An 18155-nucleotide genomic window follows, 5' to 3' on the forward strand; every position below is an offset into this window, starting at 1 on the left:
AAGAACACTTGCTCTGAAAATGATTTGGGTTTGGTTCCTAGCACCTAAATGGTGGCTCCTAGTCACTGGTAACTCCATTTCCAGGGACCCAACACCCTCTTCTGGCATCTGTGGACACCAGGCACACATGTGGTGCACATAAGTCCATGTAGCCAAAATACCCATGCACATAAAAGTAAATAAATCTAAAAGTATAGAAATAATTTTAAGTATACAAGAGTGTGTGTGGATGCATGTAGGTTTTTTGTTTTTGTTTTTGTTTTTGTTTGTTTTTTTGGTTGGTTGGTTGGTTGGTTGGTTTTGTTGCAAATGCAATGCCAGTTTATATAAAAGAATTAGACATCCTTAGATTTGGAAATGAATCACTCACACATACAGAAGGATGGTACAACAGGAATTAAGGCAATGAGGATAGACAAATCTAAGGAGACAGTTCACATTGATAACAGAGGAAAGGAGCCAATGAAGGTGAGATCAAGAGAAAGCTTTTCCAAGGGACGTTAACACTTCAGAGGAGGTGAGATGAGGAGGAGGGAGAAGAGTAACTGAGGATGCAGGAGAGGGGGCACTGGTGGGCCAGGGTGACCACAGGCCAGTCGGATGGAAGGGGACCAGCTTTGAAAGCAGAAGGGACAGATTAAGTGGAATCGAGAAACATTAAGGGAACTTTGATTTAATAACTCACGTGTTTCAATTTAAAAATTGACAACCCCTTATGCTTGCTAATATCTGTGTTGGACAATTTGGAGAAGAAATAAGAAAGTGCATTGGATACATCCTTTTCTCCTTCTGTCAAACCTCCTACAACTTAGCTTTATGAGCCTTAGAAGACAAATGCTCACCTCTACTAAAATTAACTCCTCCCAAACTAGACCCTAGTGTGTGGTGCTTAACGTATCATTTCCTTTGAAGTTTGTGCCCAACTCATCATTTTAACATGAAAATTAAATCTTCTTCACATATATTTCTTAATTGTTTCTCCAAATCCCTGTATTGCGGTGGGGGTGGGGGTGAGGGGGTTGTGTGCTGAGGTAGAAAGAGCAGAGAGGGCAGTAGCTGGAAATGTGCATGGTAACTAAACACCAATGGAAGGGAAAGAGTGTAGAGATGGTCCCTGAAAAGATAAAAAAAAGACTTCTAGCTAGAAGTCGGTGATAACTATAACTAAGACATTTTCCGAGGAGTATGTTAATTAATGTGGGGAAAGCACAAGGCCACCGGTCTGTGAGCTTCCATGTAGATGATCCTTAGGGTAACTGACATTTTAGATTTTGACTAGATGTAACCTGGTGGCAGCTTTTTCCTGTGAGTAACTGGGGCAGCCTATCTCATCAGGGTCTCTCTTAGACACAGTCACAGTTATGTACAGGGTTGAGTAAACCATAGTTTCTTTCCTCCTACATCTTCACAGTTGAAGCTCTTTTTTTTTTTTTTTTTTTTTTTTTTTTTTTTTTTTTAGCATTTACTATATCCTCCCAAAAGTGGCACGTGCAAACTGCACTAAAGGGGCTGGAGAGATGGCGTCTCAGTGGTTAAGAGCACAGGTTGCTTTTTCAGAGCACCAAACTTCATTCCTAAGCACCCACATCGTGGCTCACAGCTCCTGGTCCAGGCAGCCCGATGCCCTCTTCTGGCCTCTGGTGGCACTGCATCCACATGATATACATACACACATACAGGCAAAACTCTCATACGCATGAAAGTAAATACATATTTTTTAAACTGAGTTGAGATTCTATGTTACCAGGTTTAGAAATTCAACTGTTGAGAAAACAAATACTGCAAATACTACAAGGATACAGAGGGTGGAGGGTGAGAATTCCTTATATGCTGCCAGTGAAAATGTAGACTAGTACAGCCAGTTTGGACTACTATGTGACCCAGATAAAATGAATCCTTATATATCCAAATGGCCTTAAGTCAATACATGACATATCTGGACATCCATGTTTATTGTAGCAGTTGTCACAATGGCCACGTCATACAATCAAGCCTAATTGTCCTTCAAAAGAGGAATGGAAGAAAATATGGCGCATATACACAATAGAGTTGTATTCAGCCGTAAAGAGAAATAAATTACATCATTTTCAGGACTAGGTGGAACTGGAGATCATCATGTTACCTAAAATAAGCCAGGCTCAGAAAGACAGATACCATATATTTTCTCTCATAAGCAGAATCTCTATCGTTTCTAAAGAAATGGAAGTAGAAGAGTAACTGGAAAGGGAGACCTGAGAGAGAGTAGTGGGAGTGTGAATATGAACCAAGAGCATGCTATACATCCATGCATGGCCTTGTTCTCAGGAACCCCATTATTTGCACAATGACAATATATATCAAAAAAAAAGAAGTTTTAGAAGATGACAGATAGCACTTTACCCTGTAGGAAAATAAAGCTGTCTTTGAAAATAAAGACTTGAAAACACTTAACAAATACTGACCCGTGGCTGATCGTGGCAGTCGTTCAAGTGTGAAAATATTTCCTGAGGAAAAGTCAATGTTTTCTCATAGACCCTAGTATTTCAGCTACTAAACCATTTTCATCAAAACATTGTACTAATGTGTAAGGTGTTTTTCAAGTTCTTTCTGTGTAAACATGATCCTCCCGTTCAATCATGCTGTATGGAGCGCCTTTGCTTATCCGTTCCATACCTGGTGTTTGTCAGTCTGTGCTCATTTCCCGTCTGATGTGTTCAATGTCTCTTTTGCAGATATTGACGAATGTGTAAACAACACTGTGTGTGACACTCATGGGTTTTGTGACAACACAGCTGGCTCTTTCCGCTGCCTCTGTTACCAGGGCTTTCAAGCCCCACAGGATGGGCAAGGCTGTGTGGGTGAGTCTTCGGTCTTTTGTTGTTTCCCTCTCATCGTGTTTCATATGTCTGTTCCAAAGGAAGTGAATGTTATCAAAAGTAGATGAATTTGAGCAGAAAACGTTTCGCCATGGTTTATTTGTATCGTACGGTTTGAAATTGTGAAAAGGGATATGTCCTTTGTTCTCTGAATGGATAGGGACATTAAGAAGGAAGCATGTTATTTAAGGCTGTTTCTAAGGGACACCTGTTTAAACCTAACTGGGCATGGATCTCTGTAGTCTACTGTCCCCAGGTAATGAAGCCTGCCACGTGGTACAGCTTGCCTGCCTGTCCGCCCTGTGGTACAGCTTGCCTGCCTTTAACGTGCGCCTCCTTAAGCAGTGTGTGTAAGGACGGTGCTGGCATGCACTTCCGCCTCCGAGAACGACTCCAGCACAGCAATGTTTCCGATTATGCAACTGTTACTGGATAGAGAAGGCTGGGGAAGCTCCCGTGTCATCAGGGTCCCAGAGTGTAGCCCAACCCAGGCTCATAGAGGAGAGCTCGTATTTCATACTCTGGTCGGCTGTGATTTCTGCAAACCTGTTACAAAACACACGTTCTGTGAAAGTGGTTTCCTGGAGAAGAGGGAGGGGGGCTGGTTATACAATTTCCATCCTCACAGATTAATGCAGCTTGTTGTTTATTCTTCCGAGTGGAGAGAAGAGCTGTGTTTGCCACAAGGCAGGTGGCATTCAAGGTGAGGGCAGTGATCTGCTGGCTTTGATAATTTGCCAGTCAGGCACCAGTTCGTAGACCATCCAGACCTGCCCTGGACAGCGAAATCTGTGCAGACCCTTGATTCCATTGCTTGAATTGTAACTGCTTTTCTGGTATTAATTACAGCAACTTGGTTATTTCCTAATTACAGGAAACTATTTAGGAAGCAGTCATGTAGTTTTCACAAATTTGCATAAACAACAGCTAATCAGAAACCACATGTTACTATGCAAGAATTGCAAGGCAAGGCAGCTGTGTAACAATACAGCTGAGATTATCCTGTGATGCTCTCTCTTATGCATGTAGCCAGGCCTGGGTGGGACAGGCCTGTAATCCCAGCTATTCTGGAGGACGAAGCCTGAGGATTTCAAATAAGTTGAAGGCCAGTTCGGGTAACAACAAGACCCTGTTACAAATTCAAAATGCATCAAACAAATACGCAGAAAAGGCAAAAGATGTGGCTTAGTGGTGAAGGGCGTGGCTAAAATATGGGAGGACTGCTTATGTTCAGTCCACAGTGCCGATAAGGCAGTAGTGGCATTTGCTTATGTTTCGACTCACAGGCCTTGATGTGACCCCTGCTGATTATCTTCCTAGCTGTGCACCTCCTCAGCTTTCATATGTCAGTAACCTCGGGCTGCTTGTGTTTACCCTCATCACTGGTCATTTGCTTGGCTGTCATTTGCTTCTTCCGCTCTGGTTAGTCTCCCCTGGGCATAACATTTCGTCCACAGCAGGTGATCAGTATGTGCTGTTTAATTGTTTACTGCTGAAATATCAGATGTTGACTCTGCAGAGCTCCAAAGAGCCCTCTAACTGTTCATTCTAATGAGACAGATAAGTATGCCTGGACCATATTGGTTTTCCGGTCTGATACAAAGAACTCCAACTGAGAGAAGGAATATTGGCTCTTACTTTGATAAGCTCAATAAATACCAAATTTTGTCCTTTTTTAAAAATCATTTTTAAGAGATATTAACTAGGGGCTGGAAGATAGCTCAGTGGTTAAAAGCACTGTCTGCTCTTCCAGAGGACCTGGGTTCAATTCCCAGCACCCATATAGTGACTCCCAGTAAACTGTCACTCCAGTTATAGGGGATTTGACATCCCCTTCTGGCTTCTCAGGGCACGAGGCATCTATATCGTACACAGACATGCATGCAAACGGAACATCTATACCCTTGAAATAATAAAATAATAATAAAAGTTTTAAAGAGCTATTAACTGAGTGCCTGCTATATACACATCTCCTCAAAGAGCACCCTATAGCATTTTAGAGATGACTCAATCTGGTGTCCAGCCTCTGAATGTGCTGTTTTCTCTGACTGGGCCTGTTCCCATCCCCCATCATCTGCTCATCATTCGGATCTGGGGTCAAATGACATTGCTCTAACATACCTCTGCATGAAGGAATCAGTACTGCATGCTTCTGCGGAGCTCTGTCCCTTTAATTCCCACCATCCCCTGCAGCTTGTGAGTTTTTTCTCACCGATTTCTGGGACTTGGTTCTAACTTCTATGAAAGTGGGGCTGGGCCTGGCTGACTCAACAGGGCAGTCCGCATGGGGGCCCTAAGGACCTGGCCTGTGTGAGTAAGCTAAGACGTACCTCTTGCTCAGATGAATGCAGTCTGGTGGGAGAGATTGCAAATGCCACGTTGATGATATGAGTTGCAAAGTAGAATTTCATTTGATATTACATACCTAAAATTAGCAAATGTGAGCTTGCCAATTTCTAACGTCAACTTTTCTGATGGAAATTATGAGCATGTTGATTGAAGATCTCAACTCCACTTTGCTCTGTGGTGCCATATCTTTTTTGGAGGTAAAACTCAGATTAGATCTGTCTATGGACAAAGTGAAACGGAAAAGTTAGGCACTATGCTGAGACTTCAAGCTCTACAAACCTGTCCAAAAGCAAAACAAACAAACAAACAAAAAAAACCAAGTGTACAAGTGACAACAGGATTTTCCCCCTCCTGGATGAGTTGGACAATAGCTCAGGTTTTTAAACCCTAAGGATTCTCAGGGTATGTTTATGGAGTGCTGGTCCTTATACACAGTAGTGCAGAGGAGCTGTGAGTGGTTCACAGTCAAGGTGGGCACTTTGCTGACTGAGGAAGTCACGGTAAAACTCTCTAGGAACAGAAAGACAAATGGTACTATTGGACAAAGTCAAATGAGTGAATAGCCTTTCTTTGGGAGGCTATGAACTACATATTTGTGTTAAATCTCTTGACTCTGCTTTAATTGTGTGGATTTTAGAATAGACAAAGGAAACATTCAGCAAGGTAGAGGTTCCACTGTGGACTCAACGGAATAGGAAAAGACAGTGGAATTAGTCGTTAGTTATTGGGCCAATTGATTTTGCCTGGACGACAAATGAGCCATGATGAATATTCACTTGTGCCCTGTAATCCAAAGTCTATTGTTAATTTTGGCTGAAGTGTATTTTCAGACGTGTAGGTATGTCTTTGAAACCCTACATTTTAAATCTAAGTTTTAACTGCCAGAATGCCTGTGCTGTGTGCTTCTGTTCTTTCCTTGAATTAAGATCCAGGTGTGGTAGGGTGTGGTGGTGGCAACGCATGCTTTTAATCCCAGCATTCAGGAGGCAGAGGCAAGTGGATCTCTATGAGTTCGAGGCCAGCCTGGTCTACAGAGCTAGCTCCGGGACAACCAAAGCTACACAAGGAAACCCTGTCTCTAAAGACAAAAACCAAAACAAAGGTCCAGGTGGAGAGCTTTGGGTCATGTGTGTGTTCAGTATGCTGACAAGTGAGGAAGACAATGCTGGGTAGTCACACGGCCCGCACTATGCTCCCAGTGAGATCCCAGGACGTTCCTTGAGACTAGAATTGGGGTTAGACTCTTACCCTTACGCTTTCACAGCCCTTTCATCCAGAGCAGATCGTGCAGCTCTACCTGCAGGGTTCCTTCCCTGGGAAGGACCAGACTGAGGGCTCACTAGAGAGCAGCTCATGTCTTGCAGTCACTGCCAGCCTTGGCGCAGTAGGTAAAAATGAAATTCTGTCAGGAGAAAGCCACCTGCCTTACTTGATCTGTGCTCCCTTTTCCAGATGTGAACGAATGCGAGCTGCTCAGTGGCGTGTGTGGGGAAGCTTTCTGTGAAAACGTGGAGGGGTCCTTCCTGTGTGTGTGCGCTGACGAGAACCAGGAGTACAGCCCCATGACTGGGCAGTGCCGCTCCCGGGTCACTGAAGGTAAGTCCCAGTGGCGCTGTCCGTCTTGAGTGTATCGTGGGTGTATTTCGAGATGGAGCTGACCTAGGCTTAGGCTACATATTCTGGAGGTGAGGCGGGACATATCCCAATCCAATCCTGTCTCTGGAAGTCTCTTACTGTCGCTGTTGTGAAACCCCGTGACCCAAAACACCTTGAGAGAAAAGGGGTTTATTTCAACTTATACTTCCAAGTAACAATTCATCACTGAGGGAAAATAGGGCAGATAGGAACCTGGAGGCAGAAGCCAAGGCAAAGACCGTGGAAGGGTGCTGCCTATTGGCATGCTCCTTATGGCTTGCTCAGTCTGACTTCTCATAAAACCCGGGATGGTAAACAAAGGGGTGACCCCATCCACAATGGGCTGGGCCCTCCCCCATCAATCACTAGTTGAGAAAATGCCTTACAGGCTTGCCTACAGTAGGCTGATCTTGTGGAGGAATTTTCTTGATTGAGGATCCCTCCTCTTAGATGACTTCAGCTTGTGTCAATTTGGCATAAAACTAGCCAGCACAGTGAGCTCCCATGCTCTTCTTATGCCTTATTAATAAAATAAGGATGCAGGTGATGACTTTTTTGGTCAAGTGGCCTCTGGTGTTCTTTTCTTTTTTTTAATTTTTTTTTCTCCTTTATTAATTTATTCTTGTTACATCTCAATGGTTATCCCATCCCTTGTATCCTCCCATTCTTCCCCCCCTCCCATTTTCCCCTTATTCCCCTCCCTTATGACTGTGACTGAGGGGGATTACCTCCCCTTGTATATGCTCATAGGGTATCAAGTCTCTTCTTGGTAACCTGCTGTCCTTCCTCTGAGTGCCACCAGATCTCCCCCTCCAGGGGACATGGTCAAAGGTGAGGCACCAGAGTATGTGAGAAAGTAATATCCTACTCTCCACTCTACTGTGGAGAGTGTTCTGTCCATTGGCTAGATCTGGGTAGGGGATTAAGGTTTACCGCCTGTATTGTCTTTGGCTGGTGCCCTAGTTTGAGCGGGACTCCTGAGCCCAAATCTGCCTATCATAACAAAACGACAGTCTACAGACTGGGAAAAGATCTTCACCAACCCTACATCTGACAAAGGTCTAATATCCAAAACATATAAAGAACTCAAGAAATTAAACACCACCAAACCAAATAACCCAATTGAGAAATGGGGCTTGGAACTAAACAGAGAATTCTCAACAGAGGAATATCAAATGGCTGAGAAACACTTAAAGAAATGCTCAACCTCCTTAATCATCAGAGAAATGCAAATCAAAACAACTCTGAGATTCCACCTTACACCCATCAGAATGGCTAAGATCAAAAATTCAAGCGACACCACATGCTGGCGAGGATGTGGGGAGAGAGGAACACTCCTTCATTGCTGGTGGGAATGCAACCTAGTACAGCCACTTTGGAAATCTATCTGGTGCTATCTCAGAAAAATGGGAATAGGGCTTCCTCAAGACCCAGCTATTCCACTCCTTGGAATATATCCAGAAGATGCTCCAGCACACAACAAGAAAATTTGCTCAACCATGTTCATAGCAGCCTTATTCATAATAGCCAGAACATGGAAATAGCGTAAGTGTCCATCAGTAGAAGAATGGATAAAGAATCTGGTGTTCTTTTCAACGCAGCAACACTATGTGTAAAGAATTCAAAATAGTGAGAACATTTGCTGAGAATTGCCTAAAACCTAGAATGTTATCAGCCAGCATTTACCATGGCTTCGTTTCACCAGATTACATAACCATCCTTTCTTTGCCCTTAGGGAACCTTATCCTGACACTCCTCTAAATGAAAAGCAATGTACGGGTCTCTCAGGGTCTACAAAGATTCCACTTGGAATTCTTTAGGGTTTTTCCAGAAGTTGGCCTAGAGAGTTGCCATGTTTACATTTGTTTAAAATGTGATTTAGCTCATGTTGTCACTGCATAAGTTGAAATGGAGAACTGATGGCCTTCCAGACAAACTAACCACCTTCCAGACACCGGGCATCCTTTTAGTTGGTGCCTGGACATGTAGCTATAACTTGTTTGTTGCTTGGTTGGGTTTTCTTGTTTTGTTTTTTGTTTTTTTTTTTTTTTTTGGTTTTGTTTTTTGTTTTTTAGCAAAAGACCAAATGGCCCCTGATGAGTCAAATCAAATGAAACATAGGCTATTTTACTTTCCTGTTAAGTCTTGATGTTATTCATCCTCCTGGAACAGATTTTACTGTTCACATGTAGGCGATGCTTACCACTTCTGAAATTCACGGGGAATGAATGTGACATGTTCTTATCCATATAATTTTCTCAGTTATTAAATGTGGAAAGGGAAGGGTTACAGAAGTAATTGGACACTAATTTAAACATATCGTTTGAAGGGAAGGTGGCAGGTTATTACTATGAGAGGGATGCTGTGCACTCCCGTAGCCACTTTTATGACACCTATATGAGAAAGATGTTTACTTAGTTGTACCTACAGTGCCAAAGACCAAAATGAAAGCCTGGTTGGCCTTAAATAACTACACTACCTTTTTCTTCTCTGTCCTTGGTCCCTTTCCAGAGGGATACCTTACCCACGGTGTTATCTGAGATGCATTACTATAGTGTGTCATAATATTATAGCATCATTCAGTGATCTCTATGAAGATTGATAGGCATGGTAAAGGTAAATGCATGTAATACAGTGTTAAGTAGAAAATAAGATATCACAGTGATCTACTGAGGGAGTGGTGAGAATATATGAAAAACACAGTCGTAAGCCTTTCTGGAAATGTTAGAGGCTTTCCATATTTTTATCTGTAATAGTTTAAATGGGAAGGCCAGAGTCTGAGCTACTCACCTCTTCCTAGCTAGGTAAACACAATCATCTCAATATCTTTGTGTTTTCTGGGCGTGGGAGGTGGGGTCTTACCTGTAAAATAGGGGGAGATGTTCCATTTACTTCACAGAGCTCTGTGAATTTTGAATGAAATCATATAGTCAGAATAGTTCATGAATGGTAAATAGAATATGAAGTATTACAGTAAGCCACATCTCAGGTATATTAGGGAAATCTCTTTCCCTGTATGGTCTATTCTTAAAGTGTAGATATTTTTAACCATAATTGCTTTTGCTGGAATGTTTTAATAACTTCAAGAAGGGTACATGTCTAGACCCTTAAATTTGCGACTTCTTTTTTTTAAAGTAATTTCTTTGTGTGTGTGTGTGTGTGTGCACGCGCGCGCGTGCATACATGCATTTGCACACGTGCATGCATGCATGCTATGTATGTAGAAGGAGAAGTCAGAAATCAATGACTGTGTTTTCTTATAGCACTCTTTACTATATCTTTTGATGCAGAGTCTCTCACAGGGCCTATAGGTCATGATTGGACTATACTAGGGGCCTGTAGAGCTTTGGGGAATGGCCTGTATTTTTCTCTCTAGTACTGGTGTTACAGGCACATGCTGCCATAAACAACTTTTTATACTATGGATCCACATTCAATTCCCTGTGCCTGTGAAGCAACCATTTTACTGATTCACCGTCTTTCCAAGCCCCACCCACTCTGTAACTTTGTAAGTTATAGCATCTTTCCTTTAAAAACATTCTCCCACATCTCCTTTGGAGGTTTTCCTATGACCAAGTCCTCACAGGTGCTTTGCCTCTCCTCATTTTCACCCTACTTAATGTATTCATTGCCCATCTCTCTTTTCACAAAGGAATGTCTTCCAATTAAAGCGCTCTGTCTCTATATTTACCGCTCACTTCAATATATATCATATCAAATATATATACATATGTCAGATACATATATAACATATGTCATAAATATACACAAATATATTTGTATATCAAGCGATATACAAATGCCAGTTGCTTCCACATGATCATCTCCCACTCACGGTCCACACCACAAGAAGACCCTGCACTGTTGTAATAGCGATACCTTTTCCACCCTAGAAATTGCTATAAATTACCTTTAAAGAAGACTATCTGAGCCTTTCATGAAGCTTTCTGGACTTTTCTTGTTAGTTCAAATGTGACCTTGCTAACACAGTGCAAACCTCTTGCCGCTGAGGCCACATGTCGCTGTGACCTCTGGTTTCCCTTTCCTCTCTGAATGTGTTTCCCACTTGCAATCATCCGAGGGTGCTCGTCTCTCGGGTTTTCTTCTCCATAAAACTCTGTTTTGTTGGGAGTTCCGTCTGTTCCCCCTTCACCTGTTTCTTCTCATTTTCCTCCTAATATCACCGATGTTTTCAATCTGCCTTCTCGTCAGCCTGTAGCTACCCAGCCTCCCTCCTCCCGCCTAAGTCTTTACCATAACAAACAAAACCCAAGACAAAACAGCCCACTGCAGCCTACAACATGAAGACAAAATCCATTAGCAGTGAGTGGTGCAGGCTCTTTATGGCCACTATACTGGGCATAATTTTTCCAGTGTCCTCTAAGGGGGAAAATGTATTTATTCTGTCAACTACTTGTCACATGTTTTTTATTAATTCATTCATATTACATCTGAATTGTTATCCCATCCCTTGTATCCTCCCATTCCTCCCTTCCTCCCGCTTTCATCCTATTCCCCTCCCCTATGACTGTGACTGAGGGGGACCTCTTCCCCCTGTATATGCTCATAGGGTATCAAGTCTCTTCTTGGTAACCTGCTATCCTTCCTCTGAGTGCCACCAGGTCTCCCCATCCAGGGGACGTGGTCAAATATAGGGCACCAGAGTTCGTGTGAAAGTCTGTCCCCACTCTCCACTCAACTGTGGAGAATGTCCTGTCCATTGGCTAGATCTGGGTCAGGGTTCAATGTTTACTGCACGTATTGTCCTTGGTTGGTACCATAGTTTGAGCAGGAACCCTGGGCCCAGATCTACCCATCATAATGTTCTTCTTGTAGGTTTCTAGGACCCTTGTCCCATGTTTTTAAAATGCAAGGTCCTCAGATAATTCCCTCAGTACTTCAGCACCTGGGCAAGGACATCCATACCCATCGCCCAGCACACTGCTGTTCACCTGTAACTCATTTCCGTACCATCCCCATCTCTCAGGGTCATCCATCATTCTATGGAATTACTGACCAGGTATCCTAACTGGTACCCAGGCTCCTAGGTCAAACTTCTCTGGACCCCTCCCACCTCACTCCATTCTGCCCACACAAATACACAGGAAGAGTACTTTTTATGTCTCAGTCACACCTTAACTTGGTGCTTTTTTTCTTCTTAATCCATCGTTCAAAAGCTACGTTCAGATGCATTTCTGCCAGGCAGCCTTCTTCTCTGATAGCCTCATCTAACCTGTTCTTTGAGTCATGCCTTAGGTGTGAATAATGTCCAGGAGTGGACTGTCTGACCCAGTGCACACAGCTTGCTGACCTGACTCCCCATCAAAGTGATCTCTTTAAGTAGAACCTGTGGCTATGGTGGCCCATGCCTGTGATGCCAGCCTTAGAAGGCTAAGACAGGAGGATTGCAAGGATGGGGCTAGCCTTGGCTACATAGAAGGCATCCTGTGTCATAGAAAGAAAATAAAAAGTAAAAAGGCACTGTGTTGGTGTGTTTTCTTAGTAATTTATTCTGTGTCACCTGAACCAAACAAAAAGAAACTTCTGTGTAAAACCTTCAAAACCATATTGATGTTTTTGCTCTCACCGTACATACCACTAGGATGAAGGTGTATACACAAATGATAGGTCAGATAACAATTACAAATGAGAAAGAACAAATCTAAAATTACCAGAGGAGAAGAAGTCTGAGGCACGTAATTCCCCATGGCCAGTTTTACTGATAAAGTCTTAAAGAAAAAGGACATCCATTCTCTTTGTTCTTAACGCTTTGTATGACCATTGATTTGACATTAGAAAGTCATTTGCCAATGGAACTTGTCTGTTCCTGGCAACAGTGGTGTAAAGTCCCAGAAATTATTCAGAAAAACTACCACGTGTGTGTGTGTGTGTGTTGTACACACAGACACACATGGACACACACACACACACACACACACACACACACAGAGAGAGAGAGAGAGAGAGAGAGAGAGAGAGAGAGAGAGAGAGAGAGAGAGAGAGAGAGGGAGGGAGGGAGCGAGGGAGAATATCAGAATTTTTATTCCAATGGAAAAAAAAAAAAGCTCCAGGAAGTTGGTTGTCTTAAAGGTCAGGAAGATGGGGATGTTGTGTTTTGTTCTCAGAATGACCTTTGTGGACCAGTTTTTGAAAAGAATTTGTGTTATTTTCCAACATGGATGAAGGCTTGCCTGACTCCCCATTTCAGCTGTGTAAACACTGAACTCTCAAACAGCTTGGAAAGAAAATAAGAACAGCATTTGGGAAAAAACTGCATAATACAATTGTATTGTTGATCATTTCTCTTATGTAACAATCTCTGTACCTCCTTCCAGTGCAAGACAACACACAAAGATAATTTTATGTCTTTGTTTCTGTGATGTAAATGTAAAAAAAGAACACAAAGCAATTTTTACTATGTATATAAATTACATATACATGTATATGCAGATAATTTGTCATGCTTGATTTAGAAAGAAGCCTTTTTAAATTATCAACATTGGGGCTCTTCTATATAATATTACATTTTATTAAAAATAATCAGATGTACTCTGACTTTTACATAAGGAAAATATTATTGATCTTTTTAAAGGCACAAACTATAAAGTAAGCTTCAACTGTAAAACTGTTGCTTTCATGATTTATATTTTTAATATATTACTTAATAGCTAACATTTTTATGCTGGATGAATAAAGTAGGTGAGTAAACCTGAGCAGTAACATTGAAAATTTATTTTGAAACATTATAAAAATTTCCTATAAGGTTTCTGGAATTGATTTAATAATAATTTAAAAACAGGTATTCTTACTTTTCCCTAGTAACTCCAACCCTAAGGCTTCTAACCAAGATGCCTTCCATTGAAACAGGCAAAGTAGAAGTTCATCCTGCAAATGCGTGTGACGCAAGCAAGTTCGGACAAGGGAGGTGGTGGGTTTATCAAGTTCAAACACAAAAACCCAATTTGAAGCCACTTCATAACTGACAGATACATGAGAATCAGCAGTTTGGTCTTCTCCTGCACTCTGGGTCTTGGTGGCGATACCACCTGCTGTCCACACTAGTATAGAGTCCAAGCCCAAAATCTATTTGTGTGTGTGTGTGTGTGTGTGAGAGAGAGAGAGAGAGAGAGAGAGAGAGAGAGAGAGAGAGAGAGAGAGGGAGAGAGAGAGAGAGGGAGGGAGAGAGAGAGAGAGAGAGAGAGAGAGAGAGAGAGAGAGAGAGAGAGAGAGAGAGTCATCAGGTAAAGTTTTAGAAGGATCTTTGGTGTTCTTCTTCACACTCTCCTTGGAGAGTAGCATGGATTGGAAGGTCCGCTTGGTTCTTTGCTTGTTTTGTAAAAGGAAAGCAGACAATAGTTTTCCTAATGCATTTATGAACTCTTGCTTTAGAAATGGCCTCAAAGTGCCTAGTAGATTATTGACCCTCATGGTCAACTTGGTTCTGATGAAATCAATACACAGGAAACAATTGTGGAAGTAACTCATTAAATGCCCCTTATATAATGATCTACCAACTTCAAAAGTGGGTACGTCTGTGTTAGACTTTTATCCTTCTTCTCACTGGTAAGCATCCTCTTTTGTGGTTCCTTTGGACCTAAGAATCAAAAATGGTAAGGCTCTAATGAAAACATTTTGTTGACAAAATACTGAGTAACCATGATAGCCTTTGTCAGTTCTTAACTTTGTGCAGTATAAAATCAAAACCGTAATTGATAAAATACAATTGGACCACAGTCAATCATTTGGACTCTATAGCATTTCTTGGAAGAAATGATATTATTTTCCAAGCCCTGTCAAGGATATAAAGACAATTCAAATCTGATGGTGAAGTTATTTATGTTTATTTTCTGAAAATGAGTAGGCTCTGTGTTTTATCACGTCAGATCTTTCATATTGCTCTGCTAGTGTTGCTATAGAGAAAAGGAATGTTAAAACATTGTTTTCCTTCAAGACCCATATGAGTAGAACCCAAACCCAGACTTGCAGTCCTATACTGAAACTTTGCTGAAGCTCACAGTGTCCTTCTGAGTTGCATCATGTGTGTGCATCATTTAACTAGGTTTTCAGTGGTGAAAGTGGTTTTATGGGCTCTGGGTTATTGCATTATTTTTCTATATGTCTCCCACTATGCACTGTTCAAAACTGACCTGGGACATGGGTGACCCATATAACAGCAGAAAAGCTAACTATTACATGTGGTCCAAAATCTCTGGTCCCACATTGGGAAATTTTTCAATAATTTAAGTAGGTGTTACAGCTTGGTAAAGAATGGCCCTGGGTTGGCAAAGAAGCAGATATGGAAACTGTGTTCACAGCCAAATTTACAAAAATAAAGTAATTGGTTAGCATAAAAGGAAATGGTTTTGACAGATTTATACTCTGGGGTGTATTAGAAACCTACCAAAAATCAGGACTCATATTCATTCTTGTCTGAAAATTGGGGAATCTGACTCTGAAGGTGGAAGATGGTCTCGTTTCAAGGACATGAAAGGGACACATACCATTGGTCTCTGTCCTGTCACAGTTTCTACTTTACTGTCCCACCAATATACTTTCTCTATACTCTTTAGATTCAGGTGTAAATCATCAACCCAGAGAAGAAAAGAAAGAATGCTACTATAATCTCAATGATGCCAGTCTCTGTGATAATGTGCTTGCCCCCAACGTCACCAAACAGGAATGCTGCTGTACGTCAGGGGCCGGCTGGGGAGACAACTGTGAGATCTTCCCCTGCCCCGTCCAGGGGACTGGTAAGACATACACTAACTCTTGTGTTCCCACTGCCTGGTCATATGGTGTTCACAGGCCTGGGAATAAGGACCTTTTGGTTATCACTCTGAGGTCCTGAAATAGCATTCATTGTCTTTGTGACTCCAATGAATTTGTCCTTTGATGAACTCCATTTTAAGCCTTTGCCCTGACTTCCCCATACATATGAATTCTTAAATCCTGTCTGTCATTAGATGTACTGTTACAATCAGGCTCTGTAGGATGCTATGAAAGATATTTTAGTTTTATTACAATTAAATAAGAGCCATCCATCTTATTTGGATGTGTGTGTGTGTGTGTGTGTGTGTGTGTGTACAAGCACACACATATGCTCACTTACTCATGTAGCTAAATGTGCCCATTTGTATCCTTGGAATCAGGGATCCTTCTCCATCATTTTCTGCCTATTCGTTTGAGTCAGAGGCTCTCCATGAACACTGGCCTCAAGTTTTCTCAGTTAGGCTGGAAGGCAGTAAGTCCCAGAGGTCATTATGCCTCTATACTGTCCTTGGAGCTGGAGTTATAGACATAGGTAGAACACCTGACTTGTTATGTTGGTGCTAGGATCTGAACTCCAGTCCCCTTGAGTGAGGAACGCTCTTACGTGATGAGCCATCTCTTAGCTTCCCAGATCCATCTTACTTTATACTAATGATAGTAATATCTATAGGCACAACTTATATATTTAAGGCAAACTTTTGCTTCATAGGCTCTTACTAAGCTTTCAAAACACTAGCCTCCAAAGTAGTGCAAAAATAACAGTCATTATATCAAATAGGACATGGGTGAAGTGGGAGGTTTAAAAAAATATATGTTACATTGCCAAGCATGGTGGTGTGCACCCTTAATTCAAGCAGGCAGAGAAAGGCAGATCTCTGGTGAGTTCAAGGCCAGCTTGGTCGGCCTAGAGAATCATAGGCTAGCCAGGACTGCACAATAAGACCTTGTCTCAAAAAGCAAATTTTAAAAAGAAAGGATAAATGAACTTCTGAAGCCATTGGATGTCTGCTGGCCTAACTCGCGCCTTTGAGACCAAACTGTGTTTATTGCTTGAGTGTTTTGAGCTTTCTGAATGTGAGAAGGTGAAGCTGGATTGAAAGCATGCACCCAGGGAAATGTTGATTCTTTGTGTTCTGTCTCAACTCATTGCTTTTTTTGGTTTTGTCTCCCTTAAAAATTAGCTGAATTCACGGAAATGTGCCCTAGAGGGAAAGGCTTTGTCCCCGCTGGAGAATCCTCTTATGACACCGACACCGGTGGGGAGAACTATAAAGGTCAGAATCAAGTGCAAATAAGTTTGCAACATGTGTCAGTCACTCGGGTGGGAGCCTGGCGTAGGTTCCACGGGGGTCAGAGCACCTCTGTGGGGCTCTGGGGACTGGTGGCCAAGCCCTTTAGTCCACCCCCGGAGGAAGGTCTTGTGGATGCTGGAAGAGCCGTGATGTGGGGTCAGAAGGCCAGAGGCTATGTGGCCTGGAGGGGCCTCTTAACCTGAGTTCCCATCTGTTCATCACTGAAACAGGAATGTTTTCACAACTACAATCAGGTTTCAATGAAGTAACTTGTACATAACTTCTTACCACATGATACTAACTGTAGTTAGGACGTATTCTTTTGCCTTAGACACATACACTCCAAGTTACATGAGCATGTAAATTTGATTATCATGTTGCCCTTTCTGATTAGCTGGGAAACTAAGAGTCTTGCTTTTTTGGTAGCATTTCCTACTCTCCTTACAAGATTTTGCTAATGGCCACAGATTCATAATGAAGACTGGAAAATGACAAAAAAAACCAAAAGTAACTGTTTTATATTTCTAGTGCTGCTGTTGAATAAGTAAGTGTTCAGCCTGTTTATTCTGGTAAATAAAAAAATAAATATATAATAATAACAAATATGTAACAATGAATAATATATATATGAACATTTCCTCATTAGCTGACTTTTCATTGTTCCATGTTAGAGATATTATTATGACCTACTATATGTTAGGTGATTTTTTCCATTATAGTTTAATATTGAAAACTGGAAAGTAGCTGTAAAAGAGACTATGAAAATGGCTTTATTATCCATCCATTTTTGTGAAGCTGGTATTTGAATGATATGGACTAATTCATTTAGCTGGAGAAGAAATTCCATTTGTGTTTTTAAAATATATCTCTGATTTAGTCCAACTGGATCAGGAGACTTGGTCTGCACTATGTGTTGAATGGTTTTCAAGTTCATAAATATCATATACTGTATAGTTACAGGAATGCAGTTAAATTTCACTTCGTGTTATGAACCTTGATTTTACCATAAAACCATCCTCCCTTTTATACAAAAGCCAGTTCCTCCTCCTAACTGTGCTGTGAGTGGTGGAATAAGATGGGCTCAGACCGGCACTGCCACATGTTCTGTGCTGGGCTCCACCATTTTCCATTTGTGTAAATTCAAACAGGTCCTCCATGGCGTTGACAGTTTTCAAAATGAGAACTAGATGATGTGAGTTCTGAATTGCTTGAACAGGCAACCTCAGAGTTTCCAGAATCCTGTACAAAGGTTATC

The 18155-nt window shown here is 41.7% G+C and overlaps 1 protein-coding gene across 8 annotated transcripts in view; it reads left to right on the forward strand.

The window, feature by feature from the left end:
• The window catches only part of LTBP1 (latent transforming growth factor beta binding protein 1), a 381021-nt gene that overhangs the window by 336247 nt on the left and 26619 nt on the right, over positions 1-18155 (forward strand). For 5 of the 8 annotated variants that reach the window (XM_084793789.1, XM_084793788.1, XM_084793791.1 and 2 more), the window contains 4 exons: positions 2712-2837; positions 6657-6800; positions 15410-15589; positions 16790-16882. In XM_084793789.1, the coding sequence (XP_084649915.1) occupies positions 2712-2837; positions 6657-6800; positions 15410-15589; positions 16790-16882 (543 nt within the window). The remainder of the gene's footprint in view (positions 1-2711; positions 2838-6656; positions 6801-15409; positions 15590-16789; positions 16883-18155) is intronic. The other 3 variants (XM_084793790.1, XM_084793794.1, XM_084793795.1) reach the window with 1 other exon arrangement.

This window comes from Acomys minous (assembly GCF_964271855.1).
Source record: "Acomys minous genome assembly, chromosome: 8".
Taxonomy (NCBI): domain Eukaryota; kingdom Metazoa; phylum Chordata; class Mammalia; order Rodentia; family Muridae; genus Acomys; species Acomys minous.